The following is a 22,479-nucleotide window of genomic DNA, read 5'->3' on the forward strand; positions in this document are numbered from 1 at the left end:
CTACTTTCCGTTTTTCTTTTGACCTTGAATTCTGATCAGACAGAATGTACTCATGATTCCTCAACCAAAAAGAAAGTCACTACGGCAAAGGAACGGGTCTATAACATCTTGAAAGCAGTGTACTGGATAATTGTATGCTTCTTTACCTTGGTAATGATTCGCAGTTTTAGTCAAACGATCGATACGTTTACCAAGTTCATTTTAAACGGCAAATATGTTATTAAGCAAACCGTCGCTATTGTCGTTATTGGGATGTTTGCCAGACAAAGACGGAATTTTCACACAGTTTGCACTACGGAGCATTCGTTCATCGTTACAGCTGAGCAGCTCCCAAACACCACTTTCGACTATTCTACCATTCTGCAGAAGATAAAAAGATTCGAACGCTTGTTTTTATTTGGCACAGCAATTCTGCATGTGACAGTCTACGTAGCGGGTTGTGTGGACTACGCCATCGCTCTGCAGTATCAAGTGTGGAGTCCTGCGAAATTTGTCACCGATTTACCACTAATTCTGCCCTTTTGGGCGTGGCAAGTAGCCACGTTCCCTCTAACAAGTTTCGTGTGCTTGGTTGCAGAATTGGTCATAATTCTTTTCTGTCTCAAACTTCATTCAGTAAACTCCATCATCACCAATCTCAGTTCTGCGATTGAGGCTAAAGGTCATGTTTGGAATGCGGCTTTTAATGGCAAACAAGACAACGACATCCGGCGGTTTCACCGTTTTGTAACTGCATTGCGCGCCTGTTGCGATTCTGTGGAACAGACTTTCTCAACAATTCTTTTCCTCTTCATAGGCGCTAATGGTGCCGTTATCTTAGGGTTTTTCCAAGGCTTCACCATACAACAACCAAGCGCAATGCTCGTCGTGATAAATGTTGGGTCGTTTGCCTGGAATTTGGCACAAATCATTGTGCCGATTGTGTTTGCCATCAAGACTCAAGATCAGGTAGGTTTCGGGTGGCAGTACCCGAAGTTTATGTAAAATTTACAACTATTCGCTTTTCTTTCTCATCCCTTTCGGTTAACCGCCTTAATGTGCAGTATTGTACTTATTACGTTGTACAATACGTCGTATATACAATATTTTATTAAATAACGACTGCAGAGTAAAACTACTTCGTTGTAATACAGCAGTTTTTCTGAATTGCGAGTGGATAAACACCAGCATAAAGGTACTTATTGAAAGCATCAGAAAGTTCACAATTAAAGGCAGCGGCTAGCGAATCCACAGATACGGGTATACGAAAACAGCACTGCAGTATCGTAATTTAATGCACGCCAGTCAATAATGTCATATAAACGCAGCGTTAAGGCAATGCCACTGCCCACATTACATTTCTATCAAAATATTTGTCTGCAGGTAGCCAGTCTTGTAAACACGTTGCGAGAACAGCTGGAAATGGATCCAAATGGGAGTCCCTTGGAGGCTTACGCGATGAGGAACATGGATAATTTGAAGCACACATTGACTTTACTGTCTATATCGCCTATACGCCTAACGGCGGGAGCTGTTCTTTACCTTGACCGTGGATTGATGCTTGCGGTATAAAATTATCTACAGATATCTAAAAACGTTATTCATAATCGGAATCGTTGGATGTCTTCTTTACCTGGTTAGTTACAAAGATAAGCGGCCTTGTATTGCAGCTATTTGGATGCTTTGCGACGTACGTCCTGGTTATCCGCGACCTTCTTAACGGAGAAATCACGCAAACAATGCTGTCCAACCAGAGCGTAATTGAAGAATTTGAAATGATGGAATAAGACATTAAAACTGGTTAGTATTCGTGGATATGCAAATATGAGTGCGATTTAACCTGCATGGTCCATCAGTTGCTCCTTAAAACTGTCGCAACTTGTTAATCTATCACGCTTTTCATCACTGGATATTCGTCCTATCTTAAATTTTTCCACAAAATGTTTATTTCAAAGCTTGAATGTTTGTATTTTCTAGCCAACCAAAAAATGCTGTGTCAGTTGAATCTGGACGGATTATGTACACTTCGAAACCCCACTGCTTTGCAATTGTAGTATAAGTATTATTTATATGTCTACTCGCACCTTTTCTGTAAATAAATTTTTGTTTTGCGCTTTGTCTTTTTGTACCTGGGGATTGATTGTTAACAATTTCGCGAAAACGGTAACTTTACAACATTAATACTGTTAAGCATGCGGTTATGGTGAGCAGATCAGTTTTACTTAAAATACTGAAGCACAAAGTATCTCCTGTACGATAAAAAGTCTTTTTGCCGCCAAAATGAATTGTGCAATTGAAATGTGCCATTAATACTCTAGTATAAACCATTCTGATAGACAGACGTATACACGACGGTATCATCAACATCGTTACTAGCCTTCTTAATTAAAGTTTTCCGATACAAAATGTCCCCGTCTTCGGCACAATGCCGATGCATCCGCCGATTGTGAGTCCCGCGAGATAATCTGGCGTTCTGGCGTCGTATCCCTTGTGACATGTGGAAGGCTCCATAGATGACAGGGTTCAGCACGGAACTGGTCATACCTAGTAGCGCCAAACACCAAATTAATCATCCACCACAGAGAAGAGTTTAACACGAAACTGCATTGTGCGCAGTTCCACGAAAATGGTCTTCAGGCAACGTACCGAAGCAGAAGATGTACTGGAACATATCCAGCGCTTCGTTGCTGGATTCCTTTAACCAAAACTCCACAACAATGTAGTACAGTAAAGAAATGTAGTAAGGAACTGCAAGAAAATGGTACATTAAAACAATGCTGCTGGTGACCTTTGACAACCCGCATAGCTTACGCCAACAAATTAAGAATGTGAGGATGACCAGTATCGACACCCATAAGGACTTCATCGTAGCCTTCCGCATTAAGGCCTGACGTTTGGAGTTGGATAAGCTGGCATTGGTGTGCGTAGATTTCGTTGAAGACATGCGATTGGATTGCATGATTGGCTGCGTCAGTCCTACCAATATGCACATTTAGTTAAAATGTAACAAACTCAAATGTAATACTTTGCAACGCCAGCTACCGTATATGCAAACTCGCAGTTACGAAAACTGAACGAAGTGCCGCATTCATTAACTGCATGAAAAAGGTGTGGCAGTTTTACAACAGAGTTTATTGGAATACGCCCGTACATTCAACCCACTACGACGCGTAACTGATTACCATAATATTCTCTTATTACTTCGTTGAAATGAATCGCCGAAGCAGAAAGCTGTCGTCTTTGATTACGGAATTATCCTTCTCTCTTGCAAGATCGAATCATCTGCGTACATATATTTTTGTCATTCGACACCTTTGTTATGGTATAGTGTGGAAATTAGTGGAGCCTTGATATGCGGAGCAGCGGAAGTAACGATCGGCTTGGTGATTGAGCCACTCGGTACTTTGAGGTCGTACAAGTGCGTATCCAATTAGAAAACGTGAGCGATCCTCATTCACGATCGTATCGCCTGATTGGTCGCCACGCGGTCGTTACTTGCTGAATGAATGAACGGCCACGACAAATTACGTTATGCCGCTTACGTCGGCTGGTAATGCTTGGAAGTTTTTGCCCTTTTCCGTTCAATAATTATTATTCTTTACCTGATCATGATGCAACGATAGAACTACTGCACCGGCTGTGCTAATAATTTCTATGATGCTGATTTCTTTACGGTTATAATCACGCTATTTGTTAGTACAGAGACACACAGAACCTTCTTCGGAATTTTCCGCCAGGATTGGTTGGGAATGGGAAAATATTTTTCACACGTTTTTCTAATGGACGATCAGCTTGTATTTCAAAGTAATCGTGCATGTGATGCAGTACCCACGGTTTATTCGCTGAAATCCAGCGCGAATGCATCGCATAGAAGTATTGATGATTCCGTGGATTACGTAATTACCGTTCGCCGGTAGCAGTTACAACCAACAAGAATCCGATCACTTAATTACGAGTATAAAGCAAACATGTTTTGATGGTGTAATACGACAATGGCTGTACTGTTACTGTACAGACACAGTTTAAATAGTAACACGTTTGCTAACTATGCTTCAGTGTGATTTTATGACCGTGAAACTACCCGCAGGAAGTAAAGCAATTCATGAGATGCATCAATGCACATACACATGATCAAATATACATGTATTATGTAGAATAGCCTCTTTTATTGAAAAATAATTTTCTTGAAAAATCTGTGGCACTTGTTGCATTTTTAATGCGCTTACCAGCATTTGGTCCCGTGCTCGTCGATGCAAATTTTAGCTTGAGTACGATAAGGAAATAGCTAATAAAAATGACCATCAAGGGTACAGCAAACATGGCGGAAAAGGTGAACAAGATGTATGCCGGCTCCTGCCAGTATGTTGTGTACGCGCCAAATGTCACGCACTGCTCGAACCGATCTTCTTCCGATAATCCCGGGGCCCGGAGTACACGGAAAATCAGCAACTGTACCACGACAACAAAATTACTGGTAGAGCGCTAATCTCACCGAAAATACATAGTGCTTAATCATAATGCTACACGGAGGTAATACAGCTCTAATTTGGAGGGGGATAATTGGCTTTTTACTACCAGGCACTGCAGCTAGTACGTCAAAACAGTTTGCTTTGCAACATACGCACGGTGCCAGCGGTTTATAACTTTATAGAACGTGCCCAACACGATGCAATTACGGTTTACGCAGAAATAAACCTGACCACGTGATTCAGCTCTCGACGGTCAATTATTTAACATATAATTCTTTTGCTTTTTACGCGCAGTAAGGTTATATCCAGAGCGTTATTTAACTGTGCTGAACATACATACAAGGTCAACAGTGTTATGCAACATCCATTGTTTCACGTCAGCACGCAAGACCTATATCTGTATCTACCTATGTATACAAATTGTACAGCGCTTAGAAAAACACGCAGTTTAAATTTAACCAAATAGAACTTCTAATTATATGCATTACGAGTAGTGCGTCCTTCTCACAAACTCACCTGCGGTAAACTGCAGATCGTAGCCGCCAGCCAACAACTGGACATTACGCGCTTAATTAGTTTTTTATGATCCACCCTCTTGAGCGGGAACCTTATAGCCATACACCGATCCACCGCAATCGCCGCGGTCACAAACGTACTGGCATACAACGCAAGCATCTGCATAAATTTGACCACCTTGCAGAGGAAATCCCCACCCAGCCAGGAATAGGTCACCTTCCACATGCCATCGGTGAACAGGCAGAACACCGCCACCAGCACATCCGCGGCGGCTAAGTGCAATAACAGATAATCAATAGGTGTTAATTGTTTTTGCCGGGAGCGATTGCGGGTGAGGATGGCCAGGACGACACAGTTGCCGACAATGGCCAACCCGGATAAGGTGAATAGTATAGCGATATGCACATGCCGGGAATACGCTTCCGCTTCGTTCTCCTTGATTTCCGTGTAATTCAAATCCATTTCCCCGCATCCGAAAAAGTATTAATGCATTTAAAAACTAGAAACGTTGAGCAAAAGGACAGCAGGTTAAAGATCCAAATTAAATGGCGGTATGCGGAATTGTGCTAAAAACAGTTATCAGAAAACGCATTAAAACAACATCACAAGGAAATCACCGGTGAACGGCCGGCTTAAACATGCTGACTCCAATCTTGAATACGCCGGTCGGGAATACGGGGATTAAGACGTACCATCGACCCATTTGACTGATTAAACGACCTTTCCACCAATCTCGGTCGTGCGTTACTAATGGTGTGCTCGCCGGCTGAGTTCAACAGTCTCGTCGCGCGTCGTATACGGGAATTGTATATAATTACTGCACATGCAACCGGAAAAAAACTTTTGTCATGAAGCTAATATCATACGCCAGCCAACAGGAATTGTGTACGACTTGACCGCGAGATCATTTCCCGCTAGACATAGTCTTGTGTGCAGCGGGGTATATATACGAGGAACAGTATATATATGTCAGTATCATTGTTAGGAGACGTGTGATGATCAGTGTCGCGGCGTATCCGGTATCTGATTATTCCGCCACTGCGGCTTCAACTTTCACGCCCGATTCCTCCGTTCGGGGATCACGGTCAACAGCAGCATCAAGCCGTATTACTGAAGGTGCTAATTAAGGGGCAGATCGCCTGAGATTATTGCTCTTTTTGCCTGCACGCCAGATACCGTAAACAATAATGTATATCGTGCCGCCATGTACAGAGTACAACGCGTGCGAATCCGCAACGGTCGGACGCCGTTCAGCGATGTGTGTGTATATTATGTATATATTATCCACAACGAGGCAATTCAATCGAATTGCGTCAGAGCAATTTTCTTTATTACTGCCATACTCAAATATGTACATGCATGGCGGATGTTCATTATGAAATGTGGAGTAAAATGTAATTGGTGGAGAAGTTTAACCGGCCCGCTGCGGCTCATTAGCGCAACTCGGGATCGCTCGCCTATGGGACGCTGCGGCACCTTTCAATCATTTTTAATTCAGTAAAATGGCTTTTAATCTACATAGTGGGATATACATATACGCGTAATTGCCTTTTGAGACTAATAGAATGGCCATAGTTATGTCGGGCGAGTTTCTCAGCATTTCGATTTTATTGGCACATACACGGTTTAATTTTGCGGCACATATTACATAGCAAAGCTCGTCGGAAGTCAGCCGGTAATTTTCACGGTAAATGTTTTAGCATTAGGAATCAAATAAAGGAACTAATTCTTACCATTAATTAATACGTCTACTATAAAAATTCAAACCACAATTAAATAAATGCATTGTATGTAATCACTGATTTGCTCGTTGGTACGTTCTAATTCGCCCATTCGTACGTTCCGCGAATTTTATTTTTTGCCGCATCCCTGCATAGAAAATCCGCAATTCGACTGGGCATTGGCGCTGGCGCTGGACGATCCGCTGAACTGGAAGCTGGGCGAAGGTGGTGAAGGTGCCGGCGCCTGTTGACAACCGTTGCCGGGTGAGCACACCAGGTTAATGGTCAGACTGGTGGCCTGGGGAGCGGGTGCCGGTTGTTGTTGCTGGTAAGACGGCTGGGATGGCTGCTGGTAGGACTGCTGTTGACCGCCGCCGCTTCCGCCTCCGCTGCCGCCGCCACATGGACTACCGCATGGTGAGCCGCAGGATGACTGGCACGGTGCCGGCGCCGGCGGGAACGAGTGGGAAAACTGATAGCTCAGCTGGGATGCGGCGCTGGCCTGGGCCTGATTATGGGCGTTGAAGGAGTAGGAATACTGTAAAAAGCCGTACACAAGTAATACATATGTAATACTGACGTTGATAAACATCATTATAAACGAATTATTCGACCGGTTTACTCGGCGACGCACGCATGCACGCATACATTACCTTACAGATACAAGCGGTACTAGGCTTCAATTAATTTTATTTTTAGACTATAATTTACATTTTTCATCGGTTCGTTCTGTTGTGTACATGAAGTTAAAGTGCATAAAGGATGCAGCTCGGTCATTCCTATGCACGTGAAATATAATATGAAATTTTTGGAATTTGTTGTTGTTGCTTTTTATCCAACGTCAGTAATTATTCAGAGCTATTCGCCTTGTACGTTAAAATAACCCTTGTATTATCGATACAATCGATACAAATGACTTACTGTTTTTGACTTTTGTCGAAAGCTTGACAAAACCGAACGCTTAAACTTAAAACTTATATTAGTATTACGCAATTCAAAGTGGGTACCTATTTAATTTACAACTTATTCCTTACGTTCTTCACTAAAATCAACAACCGCTTATTAATCCAGCGGTCACATAAAAGTGGTACCAAAACCTTTCCCTTTGTTCACATAAGTAAACTTTTGCACCTTTCATTTACAGAATCTGTACTTTGTAAATAAAATGAGTATTGCTGCTCTAAGTGTAGTAAAAACTTCTTTATTCGAAAATTGTACGCAATATGCTGCATTTTGCGTGTAGAAAAATGTCTTCCAAATGCCTGCCGTATCAATGCCAAATTTTTTTAGTTTCTGGTGAGCCAAAATAGCAAAATTATTTAATTTGTCTAGGCACAAAACTAGGCCGCGAAGATTTAAAAATTTTAAACTACTCAAAATTTTTATAGTGCTTAAAATTTTTATAGTGCTTTATACAGAACTGTGAAGCAGTTTTTCGTACAACAGTACTGATAATATTATAGCAAGCTTAAAAATTTCTTGTACTAAGTTACGTATACGACGTGTTGATTGGAATGACGTGAATATATACTCTACTCCTGAGTCCTGCATGACCCCATCTCTAAAACGAAATTCGTAATATTCGTAATATTTATTCTAATGAAATTCGTAATATTTATTCTGCACATCGCTGCGTAAGTAAATTTAACTACGCAAATCATATACTCGTATGCGCCCAGTCGACAACCACGATATTCACTAAAACATAGTTTTAGACTGCAAATAAATTTCTGTTCTACAATAAAGAAATGTAAGCTGAAACATAGTCCATGCTTCATAATTCACCCAACGATTCATCATCTTCATTTAGAAAATGCAAAGGCTTTTGTCGTCAACTGGCGCCGTAAGATTTTTAACACTGCGGATGAATTTCGGCAGTAAAACTTTAAAATCTACTTTATTTCACAACGATAACAAAACGGTGTTTCTGTGACCTTTACTGTTTCATGCGTAAAAGTGAAAGCCCCAATGACGAGTTATTGTTATTATATCTTACCTGATAATTTATTTTATTACCAGTTATGAAAACAGTGTTTGTAAGTAATTACAAATTTTCGACGCTTACAAGATAACGCTACGGAAGGTGTCGTGTTACAACGAAAGTTTTCGCCTTACCGATTGTGGTCTTCCCTGTATAATGCATGGTAAAATTGTTAATATAATAACAGCGGCAAACATTTTAAAAAGCGTTTATGCTAAAAAACAGAATGTAACCTCAGCGTGGCCGACCAAAATGGGAATGGAAGAGTATCCCGGTAGAGCTAACAAACTAGGTGGAACGTTGTTATTCTGGTAAACTGAGAACAAACAATCGATATTTCAGTAAATGGTTTTTATCTGGTTTTTGATCAGTTTTTTGGCTAACGTCTGGGCCACTGTGTCGTCGATGCTCTTGAGATAAAAACAGTTCACACGAAGCCGGCATACAAGCAGAAGCGCAAATGTTGTGTAAGCAACAAACAACCGTGCCGTTCCTGGTGGCCGTGGCTCGGTAAGGAAGCGACCTTTGTTTTCTTAGTAATCGTATTTGGCCAATGGAAACTGGGAACTACCAGCGCCTGCGGAAAGCATGGCATATTTCGCAAAACTGGCACGTTGTCCTGCAGGAGGCGATCTCGCGTGATCGTTACATAGTTTTATAAAATTTGGCAAACATGAGATAATACTCGTAGACAAATTTTCAACTTACTCGAATAAAAGATTGGAGATTTGTACATGTGAAACCGAACATTTGTGATTCGGCGTACTCAACTGACTTTGGCAACAACTGGATAATCTCGCAGAAAAGACATTGTACCAGAGCAGGCAGAGCTGTCTGCAAATCCATATCCTTGGCAACTCACTAATGCGTCTGTACTTAAATCAAATGTAACATATTCTTTCGGTATAATAATATCTACTCAATACAGGTACTTAGGTAACGATAAATTTTATCCAAATTGGATAATACCAATTAAAATTCCGAAAAACACCTGACCGACTTCATGCACGAAGCGTCTGAAAATGAAGCAACTATGTGCAAATTTTTTGAGACGCTTTCCGTGATAAGTGTAACGGGATTAGAATGGAAACAACAAAAAACCTAGTTTTAAGCAAAAATGAACCACATGAGTAAACAAAATACACGATGCATGTGCTGCACCTACCTGAATTCATTAAGAATGCTGCCATTTACCGTACACTGACGGAATGTCCCGTCTAAGGTAAAATAAAAAATTGAGGTGGGGAATAGCAAATGAGACGGGTATCTCCCAAGCTTTGGATGTCTCGCTACAGAGGAATAATGTAAGATGGGGAAAAACTGTGGAATAAACACGCGAAGCTTAAGAAATGCTACCGTGTTCTTTAATTGCCTTATAGTCGGACATCAGGTTGTTGTGACCTATAACCAGCTGCCGTCATCTTACTCTACAACAACATACTGGATGCACTAAAAATTCTGTATTTCCGGTCCGAGCCACTATACATGATTGTAAACAGTCTAAACTGTATTGTAATAACATAATTAAAAGTATAAGCGCGCTGAGCGAAATAGCTTAATCTGGTCGATGGCGTAGGCCGCAGATGCAGACGAGTGAGTCCCATTGAATCAGCTAATCTCTGCCAGTCCATGCAGAATCAACTTGGCTCTTGGCTACGGTAGCGGTTCGGGTTGGATGGCTGGTGAAGTGGTCGCCAGTGATGTGGAGAAGCTTAAAAAGTCGTTTGCGGTATTCCGAATTCATGGCAATATAGATGACCTAAGTAAAGCAAAAATTTACTTATATATTGTAGAAAACAGTTTTTTGCATATATATCCGTAAAAGCTAAAATGTCCTCTTCAAGTACACTACACAGATGTGCTCGTATAAAATTGTATAATACTATTATTATACTTACTGTACTAGTGAATAAAGCACTGCATAACTTACTGGATTAAAAGCGTATCCCATTAATAAAACTCCGCGGAGCGCCAACTGCAAAGCAGGCATCGAAGCATAAGCTTGGGGATAGACGCTTGATGCAATGGGCGCCGGTAAATAACACAACGAATACCACAGATACGAAATAAATAACATTTTGGCGCTGTCGAAACGTCTTTTCTGCAGCACGCTACGATCGTGGCGGGCGCCCGCGCTACTATCGTCCTTCTGCTTTGTGACAACCGCATTGCGATTTCGACACCACACCACACCGATTTTGACGAACATGACAATATACGCTAGACCCACTCCCGAAACCGGAATGGATGTCAGTACACCGGTCAGCAGCGCGTTAAACCAGGCGAATTGCGCGGTGACCTTTGTCCCACACCCGCCCCACGGCGGAATGGGCACGTAATCCCCACTCACACCAAGAAATCCCGGTAGATTAAAACCAATGGCTACCATCCAACCGAAAGACATGCTGAATAAAAGCGCTGGTTTACTCGAAACTTTGCTGTACTGGTGGGGAAACATGATGGCGACAAATCGGTTAATGGCCAAGAGCAGCGTTGACCAATTAGCGCAGTGCAGAAAAATATAGTAGCCGAAGAGTGCATACTGGCAGAATGTGTGGGACAATGGTTTTATATGGGCTGTGTACATGGAGATGCAGATAATGGGATTCCATACAGAACACAGCATCGATTCAATAAACAACAGATGCGCAATTAACGCGCCCGATCCGGTATTCAGTTTACTGCCGGTGGCGATGGTGACAAATAATGGCACATTGAGAGAAGTGCCAATGATCGCCAGAATTCCAATTATCGCGACCCAGACTTGCAGCGTGGTTGAGTAAATTATCCAGGCTGGTACTAACGAACTTTGGTTTTCGAAAATGGCAGCGGAATTGTTGGAAATGGAATTGTTAGCGAACAGCATTAAAACTACCATGATGAAATGCTACGTGTCTGCATATCGGCATGTGACCTTGCAATTGCTTGAGAGGAACATTTTCCAGTGAGATATATGCCTTCTCGTTGCAGTACTTCAGCAGTTCAAGATGTGGATAATTTTATAATCTCATGGCTTGCTCAAAATTGGAAAGCGGCGCATTCCGGCTGTCATTAACAGTGCGTGCTAATGAGTAGGACGCAGGGTTACAAACAGCAGCGCTCGTGTATTTTCTCTTCCGGTTAATCAACGAAAGAACCGAATTAGCTACTTCCGTGACTGAAGTATCCCATACGTCAATATTGAGTGGTCTCCTTCGTTCTTAATTAAGAACGAAAGAGACCACTCGATACTGCCGTATTGGATACTTTGGTCACGATTTCTTTGTAAAGAGATCGTTATACCGGCAGCGTTCGGGATTTGTGGGAAAACATCGCAACAACACCGCAACGCCACACTGCCCAGATGTATTAATCCGCGATACACTGTGTACAAATGCTTAACAGTTTTTACGAGAATTACTTTGATTCCGCAGCACGAATTATTAACCTCACTATTTCTACTCTCACACCTAACTGGTTTGCAAAAAGTGGCCGACAAATATGAGAACGCTAATGCCGAGTGTTTTCCCGTTAATTCAAACCTGAGCAACCGTATGTATGAAAACAAAGTGAATAGTTAAGCACAACACAGTCACTGATCGCATACTATTGATCCTTTTCTGACGTCAATGGGAATGGGGTTTTCTCCTGGAGCACGAACTAGTAAAATATATATTAAAAAAATAAGTAATCACGTTATAGATCCCGCACTAATAACATCTGTGTCTCACGTAAAGTACACAAGGCTTGTCAATTTAATCTGGAATATGCGTTTACAGCAAGAATCGTATAGACAAGTCTGCTGACTGGAAAACAAGCGGTGCCCGGAATTCCGAAACCGCGGATCATTGCGTATCGTATGTTCCTTAAAATTCCATGCAAAAGTGTCACAGCCAGCGTAACGGTGCACTAACGCCCAGCGCAGTATTAAAAGGCATTATTATGGCCTATAGGAATTGTGCAAACTATGTGCTGCATTTGTTATAGACATCGCGTAACGAATTATAACTGTATTAATCAGTCCTTGCTTGACGTTCCGGCGGGGTCCGCTTGACTCTGCGCTCTGGTGGTGGTTAGTGTATTAGTACCACTATATCGCTGATTCCCAAAAAGCATCTTGAGAAGACGCTTTCGATAGTCTTGGTTCATGCTAATGTAAATCACCTGTTAAAAAATGCAGTCTACTTTACATGTATTAGCAAAGCGTCTGCTTCACACCAGTTCAACAACAGTAATACTGTAAACCAGAAATATATTTCTTAATATCAGGGGATGTGTTCTCGTATGTTTTAAGCGTTATCTTAGTACAACGCTGTACAAGTGTTATTTTAGTGCAGTTTGCAGATAAACTAAAAGTTCAAGTTCCTTACTGGGTTCAATGCGTAACCCATTAACGCGATCCCACGAAACGCAAGTTGCAATGCCGGCATCGAGGCATAAGCTTGAGTATATACGCTGGACGCAATTGGAGGCAGCAAATAGCAAAGTGAATACCACAGGTACGAAATGAACAACATTTTCACACTGTCATATCTTTTGCGCAGTAAATTCCTGGATGGCTGATTGTCCGCACCGTCTGCTTTCGTTCCAGCGTTTTTATGAGGAGTCACGAGCGCATTTCGACTCAGACACCACGCAACGCCCATTTTGACAAACATACTAATGTAGGCTAATCCTATTCCTGAAACTGGAAGCGACGTTAAAGCAGCGGTCGTGAGAGAATTAAACCACAGCATGGTGACCTTCATCCCACATCCACCCCACGGTGGGATCGGACGATAATTGCCACTGATCCCCAGAAAACCCGGCATGTTAAAAGCAATGGCTACAATCCAAGCAAAGGACATGCTGGATAAAAGTGCCGGTTTATTAGAAAACTTGCTGTACTGATGGGGAAACATGATGGCGACAAATCGGTTGATAGCCAGTAGCAGAGTTGACCAATTAGCGCAGTGCAGAAAAATATAGTAGCCAAAGAGGGAATACTGGCAGAATGTATTGGATAACGGCGTTATGTGGGCGGTGTACATGGAAATACAAATGATGGGGTTCCACACAGCGCACAACATGGACTCAAGGAACAACAGATGTGCAATCAGTGCTCCGGAGCCGGTATTCAGTTTGTCACTGGTTGCAATAGTGAGAAACAATGGCAGGTTGAGTACAGTCCCGATACCAATAAGAACTGCAACTACTCCCAGCCATACGTCCAGCGTGGTTTTGTAGACTATCCACGTCGGCAGTGCCGAGCTGGAGTTTGTAGCGTTCAGCAAAGATTCGTTGCTTAACACGGGCATATTTTTTAAGTATGATCATGGAAATTTGCGGATAGCGAAAAATAAAGCAACCATCAATGCAAATCATTGTAGTAGCATTCCGAATTTGGTGCGGGAAACCACCCAAACTGCTTTCTTGGTAAGGCGTGCGGTTTTTATTCATGTAAGGCTAGGCCGGAAATTGTCATTATACTGTAAGTAGATGGTGCGTGCTGTATTAGCTTAAAAGTACTGCTTCGAATTGTTTTGGTCATTTATTAAAAGCACAGCATTAGCCACTTCCGCAATATACCTCGATACAAAATTACGAAGGTTGCGTCAATCAATGAGAATGAACCCAGGATCACAACGTGCCAATCCAGACAAGGTTCACTTACACTTGTTCACTTACAATTACTATTTTGGTGCTCTACTCTACTATAGTAGAGTAAGATCTATAGCTATAGATCTTGCTGCGGTACGATGCTATACGAAAAGGAGCAGTATTAGCCAAGCTTGTTGCAGTCACTTATGGCTTCCTCAAAGTTCGTGATGATAACAGCTTTTACTTTGTAATTCCAGATCTCCGATCGACAAGTGCTTGTCGGTTCCGAATAGCACGTGCACCACAAATATTCGTCTGTACTAAATAAATAAGTAAACCAGTATTGGATAAATAGCATTAGGAATAGACCAGCAGTAAATATTGAAAGATCAGTAAATATTGTCAGTCGATCCCGCGAAGAGATGGCTTTGCTCACCCATTTAAACTGCACGAGTAGCTGATGTCTGATTCTGATTAACACTATAATGTTTACACTACATTACAATATTATTCATTGTTGGCTACCTGGAAATATCGTGATCCTACGAGGTACTATGGATCAGGTTTACGGAATCTGTCAAGGGATGTTGTTAGCCAATGTAGCTAGCCAATGTAGCAAAAAGTACTGTATTCGAATGACTGGCTGGCTCCTTTTCGCAACAAACTATGAATACACCGAAATCGAGCATTCTGACGACACGTTTAGACCACGCATATTCGATGACCGTGACCTGCCACTTTATTTCATCTTTCAGAAATTTCGGGGTGAATAAATAGCCCATACTGAAAATTTTACTATTTGTTTTTTTAAATACTATAATAATCATCGTTAATCATATCCACGTAACCGGAGAAGCTATTCGACTGATTAATTTGGCCGTAATGCTACATTCGGTGCGAGTAATTCAAGCCACGCTCATTACCAATAATGACAGTTAACTGGCAAGGAATGCCGATCCCTGAACTGAACAAAATGAATTAAAAGATAACAAAACAACAATATTCTTTCCAACATAAAGCGACGGACTAGTTTCTCTTATGACTTGCTGGGATTACAGGAGGCTTCCTCATGCTTTGTCAGGTAGCTTTTTAGTGCGAAAGACTTTCCGCACACGGAGCATACATGAGGTCGTTCCGCCGAATGGGTCTGCAAATCAAATTCCTTATGAGCAACCAGTTGCAACCATTTCAAAATAATCCGTACCACCTGACCAGTATGTGTCATTACCGGCCATGTGACACATAAGTTATGGTGATGATTAAGGTCAGTCGATATACGGTACACTCGAAGTACAGTACTTACTTTCGTAATCATATAAACAAACGTTTGCTTATTTACCTGTGTATGAGCTCGTAAGTTGGATTTATCGGCAAACTGTTTATTGCACAGTTTACACTGGAATGGTTTCTCTCCCGTATGTGTTCGCATGTGTCCCTGCACAAGCCGAATGAATACTTCAGTATCGCTTACGTTACTTGCCGACGTTGCCTTTAAAGAAGTGCTTGTTTCGATTACGGAAACGATGCATGTCATGATAACATGTAATAATTACACGATATGCGTATATATATCAACATAAAATAAATAAGAAGAATTAGTTACTGACTTGTGAGCATTACCTGAAGCAACCACTGCCGGCTAAATCGCTTTTTGCAGTATGGGCACTCGCAACTTTGGACATGCGTCTGCACATGCTGAAAACACACAGTTCGAGTCACAAGATGTTATGTCTTCCACAAAATTTGACAACTTTTACAAAATTTTAAAAGTATTCAACAGGTTTTGCAATTGGGATAAATCAGACCTGGGACCTTAAAAGCTGGTGCATGGACTGCAGTCGACCAGTGGCTGCACCGGTTGCTGCGCATGCCCTTATGCTTTATGGTCACAATAGGCTTATGCACCGGAACTCATCGTCAACGAAATTGTTATTATTACTGTTATATAATTATTAATTTTATCGATTAACACAGCACAGTCGCCGACAAAATATTCAATAAACGTACTACTACTGTACAAGTGGCCTTTCTGTTTCGGTTAGTAATCTTAGGACCTATTATCTATGCGAGGCTCAACCAGCGCAAACAACCTCGTTAGAATTTTTTTATTTTCCCATTATATTAATTTGATATTGGAACGCGTCATCGGGGGTTTGTGAATGCCAATAAATGGTAATCCCCTGCATGCGGTTCTGCTGCTTGTTTTTATTCTGGCCACAATTACTCGTAGAGCAGGGCTTCTTCATTCTTGTTAGGAAAACTTTCACCTATGAAACTGTTAGGAAAACGTTTTCTTCGTGCGCAAATTTTTACTTGGATCATAAGTATCGATTTAACCTTATTAATTCTTCATTATCAAGTCAATCAATAGGAAACTGTTTTGCGAAAGGACCGGAACAGCAAAAGACTTCATACAGCATCATACGTAGATGACATCGATATCTACAGCATGTACCGTTCTTTCCAGGTAACATTTTTGCCATTTTATTTCAATTCAAACTACAGGGCAGTCGAAAATAATTTTTAGTTGTCCGATTACGTAAACATAAAGATTATAGTTATATTTTAAATAGACTCACTCGAACTTCGCATGTAACTTTCCAGTTCGGTTGAAATGCGCAGTACGCATCCGTATCTGTACAAGCCGGTCCGGAGTTAGAGCACGATAGAGAACAGCGAACAATGTAAATTAACGAGTTGCGCCAACTGTAGTGCAGTGGCTATCGACTAAGCGCTAACATCGCGCTTATTATGCGTTAGCTGTTCTTTATCGTGCTCTAACTCCGGACGGGCTTGTATAGACTGTATATTCAGTGGTGTAATTTCATTACGCTACTTCTATAGATAAACAAGTACAGTATACGTTCTGTTCTTGCGGTTTCAAGCTACTGGTAGGCATTTTTGAAATTGTTATAATTCTTAATTTGCTTGAAATTAAAATGTTATGTGGCTTATAGCAATATGCCGCCACAATAATTCAAAAGGGTTTAGCACATGATAACTACATAAAATGAATTACTATTTTAGTTCAACTACATTAACTGCAACTACCACTCTACATTTACCAAATTTTACGGCAAATTATATTTTTATTTTTTAAGGTTATTCATTAGGCCCAATAAATTACCAGAAGAAAAATTAACTAACCATTGCACGCTTAAACAAAAGGTCACAGAAATTTTTTATTATACACAACAGAACTGAAATATGTAAAAAACTAAAAAGTTCTAATACAAGTTACGTAATTGATTATTATGAAAATAATATACCTACTGCTTTAAATTTGACCTACCATGTTATATGCGGGCGAAGACACGTAGATGCGATCACAATACGGACATTTTCGAGCTTTTTTATCCGAAATACTCCGATGAGTTTGCCGATGCCGTGTCAAATTACTGGCTGTTGTATAGCATTTCCCGCAATCCGGACACACATGCGCCCCGGGAACACTGCCATTCTCGCTGCCTGTTGGGGGTCGTTTGACTTTATGTCGCCGTTGGACCGTATTATTCCCCCTCTCTTTATCACGTTGAATTGTATCCGTGTCGCTCACAACCGGTTGATCGCTATCAGTGGTCACAGTGTCAACGACACCCGTCTGTCCGGCGACATTCACAGGTAAGCTAGCCAATGGCTGACTGGGCTCAATCACCAGGTGCGCAGGAAAGATGACGTTAAAAACTCCACCGAAGAAATTCTCCGTGCTGGGTTTAATTATGATTGGATTAATCGACGGTGTGTCATCCGGTTTATGGTTACTGCACGGCGTTTCACGGAACGTCCGTCGACCAGCAGAATACCGTTTGGCTGAGAATAAAAAAGCTCGCGGCATGATGGATTATAACTTTGAAAGGAGGGAATAATTTCCGCAGAAAGACCACTTGATCTTTGGCCACTGTGTTGGCAACCTGCTAGCGTTTAGAGGACGGGAGAAGGGAAACTGCTTGGAATGGAGTTTTCGTTAATATGGCTTAGCTTCCAAAGCACAGCATAGAATAATCAGCGCGCATTTTACCCATCGCTCTTCATGAGCATCCTCAGCTGGCTGGTAACTGTTTTAATTTTAGCTACGGATCTGCAGAACCATCTGGAGATGGTCCAACATCGTTTGAATGACTGGCTTGCAGTGTCTCTGTGTGTCTGTTATGCTGTTGTGTGTGAAAATATGGATCATCGGAGAATATGTGTGCCAGAATAATTATAACCCGTTCGGAATTCTCTCTCTGCGGCTGTACTTTTAAACCTTCAGAGTTCAGACCCCGAACCACCCGTAACGCACGACATTTAAATTTGAACATTTTTCAAATTGTTGCTCATCGCTCGGGACGGGTCTGCAGTCAGAGTAATCCGATACAGCAGCGAATTTTCATTTTGGCAGACTGGAATAGTTACGCAGCTCTCTGTCTCTCTGAGCGATGATTAGATTGGTTGCTTTAATTTGGTGCGGAATGATAGGAACAGTTGTCATCACCAGTGAGCAGCCGGTAGAATGCAGCGATTCAGCTAAACTGAAAGGGTGCATTACGTTGGTCTCGCTGCAGTGCAATGTTGTGACGACATGTTTTTGCTCCCAGGCAAAATGGCAACAGCATATGGTGCCATTTTCCCAGCTACTCTAGGCAACAAGTGGGAAAATGGTATTCGGCTATTACTTGCGATAGTTTAACGCAAGGAAAATCAAAATAGGATGGACATAAAATTAACCACAAGTACAGCCCACAGTCCCAAATTATTTTTCAATACCGGAAATAAATGTATAGCTGATTTTCTTCTCAAACTAAAATATCAGGGCAGACTGCAGTATTTACGGTGTCATATTCTATACATGTACGTATACCGTACACCATGGGGATTTATTTCCATTAAAAGTTTTAAAATTTGAAAAGTACGGTACTAATTATTTTTACTGCGTAACTGTAAGTACTTGTTCTATCGAACCGGTGTGACGTCACTGACGTGTGATTGCAGATGCTGATCAGTGCGAGCGTAATTTATATGTACTTCGTACTCACAAAATCGAGAGATGATTTCAGGTTATTCAGTTTTTTTTGGATGTTGTCAAATCGATTTCAACAAATATCACGAGAAATATTGCAGATTCGAAATTCTGAACAAATAATTATTATGTGAATTAGCAGATTGGCGGCGACTGCATTATATGAACTACTCTACGTATAATACACAACACTACCTAATTTTATAATTACATAAACTAACGATAATAATAAAACTACCCATAATTCACAACTTACGACAGAAAGTTTTTGGCAGTTAGATGAACTAGTACCTCCTAGATTACTGCACTTTATAATCGTAGGTAGTGCAAACGGGGCGTCATATTAGGTGCATAAAACATTATGGGCAAGTCGTACAGAACTGTTTTACGGATGACGGCTATGCATGGTAGAACCGGGTGGTGGGTTTACGGTAATGCTTCTGCAATTGAACGCTTTGCGTATAAGTCCGTTATGCCCTTATGAAGGACTAGCGAATTCGCCGGTGGATTTTCATGCACTTCAAATAAAAAATCGCCCTGTTAAATTGGTCATGCTTTAGCTTTGCAGTGCAAGTTTGATCTGCCTGTGGGGATGGGACTGCGGCCTGTGCAGACAGGCCAATGTTAGAAACATCATAGGAAAGAATCGAGAACACAGTCTACCGTAGCACGCACAACGAAAGCGAAAGGTCACGAACCAACACAACGTTCATGGATCAATGTCAACTGTCTCGTGTTGTCGCCAACATTGTGTTACATACCCTTCGTTGGTGGTTTTAGTTGCTACTATGTGTTACCCCCTTCGCTTTAAATATTCGAGCGTGCCAGAACGTAAAGGCGCTGTAGATTTTGTCCCCGCTAGAACTGGTTTTTTTTGCAGAGTTCCCTTGTTATTGCGGCTGTTGCTGTATTTAAGGTTTAAAAGATTATTTACCTCTGGTATGTGGTTAGCGCCGTTACGTCAGTTAAGTCGTACTTGGTGAAATGACTAGTCGTAATTGCCGTATCTCTACATTTGAAAGAAGTGAACAAGCCTACAGCGTCGTTAAACGAATATTAAATGCGCGTTTTTACGTGCCGCCCATACGAATACTGACTAGGGTGAGTCGGTGACTCTCCATTTACAGTTTGGCACAATAAAATAATCGTGACCCGTATAATTCTGTCTTATTATGTAAAGCGTGATTTTTATTTTGCTCCCTTTATTTACGGGGAAGAAAAATTGACAATCAATCGATGAACATGTATTACTAAGACGAATACGGTTTCTCCTTGATCGACATTACTGGTGCATAGAACGAACCCTTGTGTGCCCAGTTTACAGGTTTCCACCTAAGCCGGATAGGAAGATGACACGTTTTCTTGTATTAACTGTTACCTCTAGGCTCTTATGATATTTTCGCAAACAAACTAGGTAGTAGATACTAGGTAGTAGATTCTTTGCGTGCTACCGTCACTGGTCTACGTTCCATTAATCCACGTCTTCGCACCTGTCGTGCGGCACGGACAGGATACGACACTTACCGATGAGGCACCGTTTGTCGGATGTGTATCTCGGTCAACTTGACAGCCCTTACATAAACGTTTTTGTTAACGACAGTTTCAAGTAGTCTTTCACGCATTCACGTTTAGTGGTGATTCTTTACCAGCAACTGGAACTTTTCCTGACACTGAATAATCGTTTACGCTTTCGAGTTGTAGATGTCGAAAGCGTTTACGCTTAGTTAAGCGCACACCCGCACGTCCACGTTTTTGGCTGCTGTCTGAACCGGTTCCGAATTCCGGCCATTAAAGTACATTATTATGTTAATATATTATTTGAGTATTTCGTAGCCAGTCGTCTTTGATGAGAGGTAACAAACAGAAAGGCAGCTGATAGTTTCTTTTTTTTCCAGCTGCATTTATGCAAATGCATTTCTCCATTTCGCTTTTATAGTTGCGCTTTTCTCCGTTATGCTTTTGCTTTATTATAAAAAATTATGACGCTTGCTTTAACTGGCGATAGTGATCATGTCGTTTGTCGGTTAGCAGTTGTCTGGTTAGCAATTGTTTTTCTCGACCATACTTCCGTCTCACGCATCTGCATACGGCTTTTAATTGAATAAATTATTCGTGATTTTATTAATATTTTTGGATAGTCTATTCTGGGACTTTAGGATTGTTTTCTTATTCGCCAGAATAAATGAATAACACCTCGGTGGCGCTGTTAATCATTCCATCGGTGCTCTCCACATGGAATTCATTACAAACGTGCACATCACTTATCTGCGTTGCCGTGTATATTTTAAACGGATTTCTTCTTTATTTGTTCCTCCGTCGCCGATATCTCCGCACAGTCTTCAGCATCTACATCCTAACGATCACCATCAGCCAGATTCTCAATGCAGTCTTCCAGAATCCATTACTCTTTGTTGTACGGGATTATGTTGTCCATGGCAAAGGTGATACCTTCTGTATGGTATACTTGTATTTAAAGCAAACCATCGGCACATCTTTACCATCGTTCCACATGCTGGTAGCATTAAACCGCATTTGGGCGCTGTGCTATCCTATGTCTTACCGGCATCGGCACACCAAGAAGCTCGCTGGGGTTCTCTGTGCCGGTACATGGTTATTCATCCACGTGGTCGTCGTACCGGGTCTGTTCATGGAAGGTCTGTACTTCCGTACTCGGCAAAATAATTTTCTATGTACATTCAGCACCGGCGACCCGAAAATGGAGTACTGGAGTATCACGGTGACGATTACGCTCAGTATCGTGCCGGAAGTGGTAATTTTACTCTTCTATCCCTTTGCATTATGGAAACGGCGGCAACGCCGTAAAAAAATAAAAGAAATCACGCTGAGGTCTAGCACTGATGAAGCGAGAGGATCCACAAAGTCGGTGCATTCGTTTATGGTGTTGACACTGTTGACCGTTAGTACAACTGTGTGCTGGACGCCGACCAACGCGTATTTTGTGGCGATGAAGTATTTTCCGAATGTGACGTTTATGGAAGCAGCTGTGACCCTTAAGCTACTGCATACGGCCGTGGATCCCGTGTTGTTTATTGTGGCGTGGAGTGATCTACGACAGGCCGCCAGAGATGCTGTACAATGGGGTGTGCGAAAAGTGCCGGAAGCTGTCAAAAGATAGCCGCTCGATTTTCCAATGTTAGGTACCTACAATGACCTTATTTGCTGTCAATATTTACTGTTTGTACATATGCCATGATATGCGTCTAGCGAGCTGTTGTTTGTAGGAAATTCTAGGTG

General features: G+C 41.6%; 6 protein-coding genes across 8 annotated transcripts; 2 read left to right on the forward strand and 4 right to left on the reverse strand.

Annotated features, from left to right (window-relative positions):
* The first annotated feature begins 669 nt into the window (after positions 1-669).
* LOC129587404 (uncharacterized) lies at positions 670-1,766 on the forward strand. The gene is made up of 3 exons (XM_055481143.1): positions 670-948; positions 1,363-1,545; positions 1,650-1,766. The coding sequence occupies exons 1-3, from the start codon at positions 859-861 to the stop codon at positions 1,764-1,766; spliced, it is 390 nt and encodes a 129-aa protein (XP_055337118.1). The 5' UTR covers positions 670-858.
* Positions 1,767-2,259: 493 nt separating this feature from the next.
* LOC129587583 (gonadotropin-releasing hormone receptor-like) lies at positions 2,260-5,979 on the reverse strand. The gene is made up of 5 exons (XM_055481389.1): positions 4,965-5,979; positions 4,206-4,428; positions 2,791-2,955; positions 2,626-2,727; positions 2,260-2,523 (listed from the first exon to the last, which is right to left on the reverse strand). The coding sequence occupies exons 1-5, from the start codon at positions 5,424-5,426 to the stop codon at positions 2,294-2,296; spliced, it is 1,182 nt and encodes a 393-aa protein (XP_055337364.1). The 5' UTR covers positions 5,427-5,979; the 3' UTR covers positions 2,260-2,293.
* Positions 5,980-6,553: 574 nt separating this feature from the next.
* LOC129587538 (uncharacterized) lies at positions 6,554-9,504 on the reverse strand. Of its 2 annotated transcripts, none has more exons than XM_055481333.1 (2): positions 9,375-9,504; positions 6,554-7,223 (listed from the first exon to the last, which is right to left on the reverse strand). In XM_055481333.1, the coding sequence occupies exons 1-2, from the start codon at positions 9,414-9,416 to the stop codon at positions 6,816-6,818; spliced, it is 450 nt and encodes a 149-aa protein (XP_055337308.1). In that variant the 5' UTR covers positions 9,417-9,504; the 3' UTR covers positions 6,554-6,815. The 2 variants fall into 2 exon arrangements, with proteins under 2 accessions (XP_055337308.1, XP_055337307.1); XM_055481332.1 differs by lacking the exon at positions 9,375-9,504 and adding an exon at positions 8,801-9,052.
* Positions 9,505-10,116: 612 nt separating this feature from the next.
* On the reverse strand, positions 10,117-12,120 carry LOC129587587 (rhodopsin-like). The gene is made up of 2 exons (XM_055481396.1): positions 10,597-12,120; positions 10,117-10,425 (listed from the first exon to the last, which is right to left on the reverse strand). Exons 1-2 carry the CDS (start codon positions 11,542-11,544, stop codon positions 10,279-10,281), a joined length of 1,095 nt encoding a protein of 364 aa, XP_055337371.1. The 5' UTR covers positions 11,545-12,120; the 3' UTR covers positions 10,117-10,278.
* A 2,835-nt stretch (positions 12,121-14,955) lies between these two features.
* On the reverse strand, positions 14,956-18,294 carry LOC129587563 (transcriptional repressor scratch 1-like). 2 transcript variants are annotated; one of them, XM_055481363.1, is made up of 4 exons: positions 17,518-18,294; positions 15,846-15,920; positions 15,565-15,714; positions 14,956-15,372 (listed from the first exon to the last, which is right to left on the reverse strand). In XM_055481363.1, the coding sequence occupies exons 1-4, from the start codon at positions 18,058-18,060 to the stop codon at positions 15,262-15,264; spliced, it is 879 nt and encodes a 292-aa protein (XP_055337338.1). In that variant the 5' UTR covers positions 18,061-18,294; the 3' UTR covers positions 14,956-15,261. The 2 variants fall into 2 exon arrangements, with proteins under 2 accessions (XP_055337338.1, XP_055337339.1); XM_055481364.1 differs by having other exon boundaries at positions 15,565-15,660; positions 17,518-18,291.
* Positions 18,295-21,406: 3,112 nt separating this feature from the next.
* Positions 21,407-22,360, forward strand: LOC129587405 (lysophosphatidic acid receptor 6-like). The gene has a single exon (XM_055481144.1). It carries the CDS (start codon positions 21,407-21,409, stop codon positions 22,358-22,360), a length of 954 nt encoding a protein of 317 aa, XP_055337119.1.
* Positions 22,361-22,479: the final 119 nt, after the last annotated feature.

Source organism: Paramacrobiotus metropolitanus, unplaced genomic scaffold (genome assembly GCF_019649055.1).
Source record: "Paramacrobiotus metropolitanus isolate TYO unplaced genomic scaffold, Prichtersi_v1.0 Parri_scaffold0000025, whole genome shotgun sequence".
Taxonomy (NCBI): Eukaryota; Metazoa; Tardigrada; class Eutardigrada; order Parachela; family Macrobiotidae; genus Paramacrobiotus; species Paramacrobiotus metropolitanus.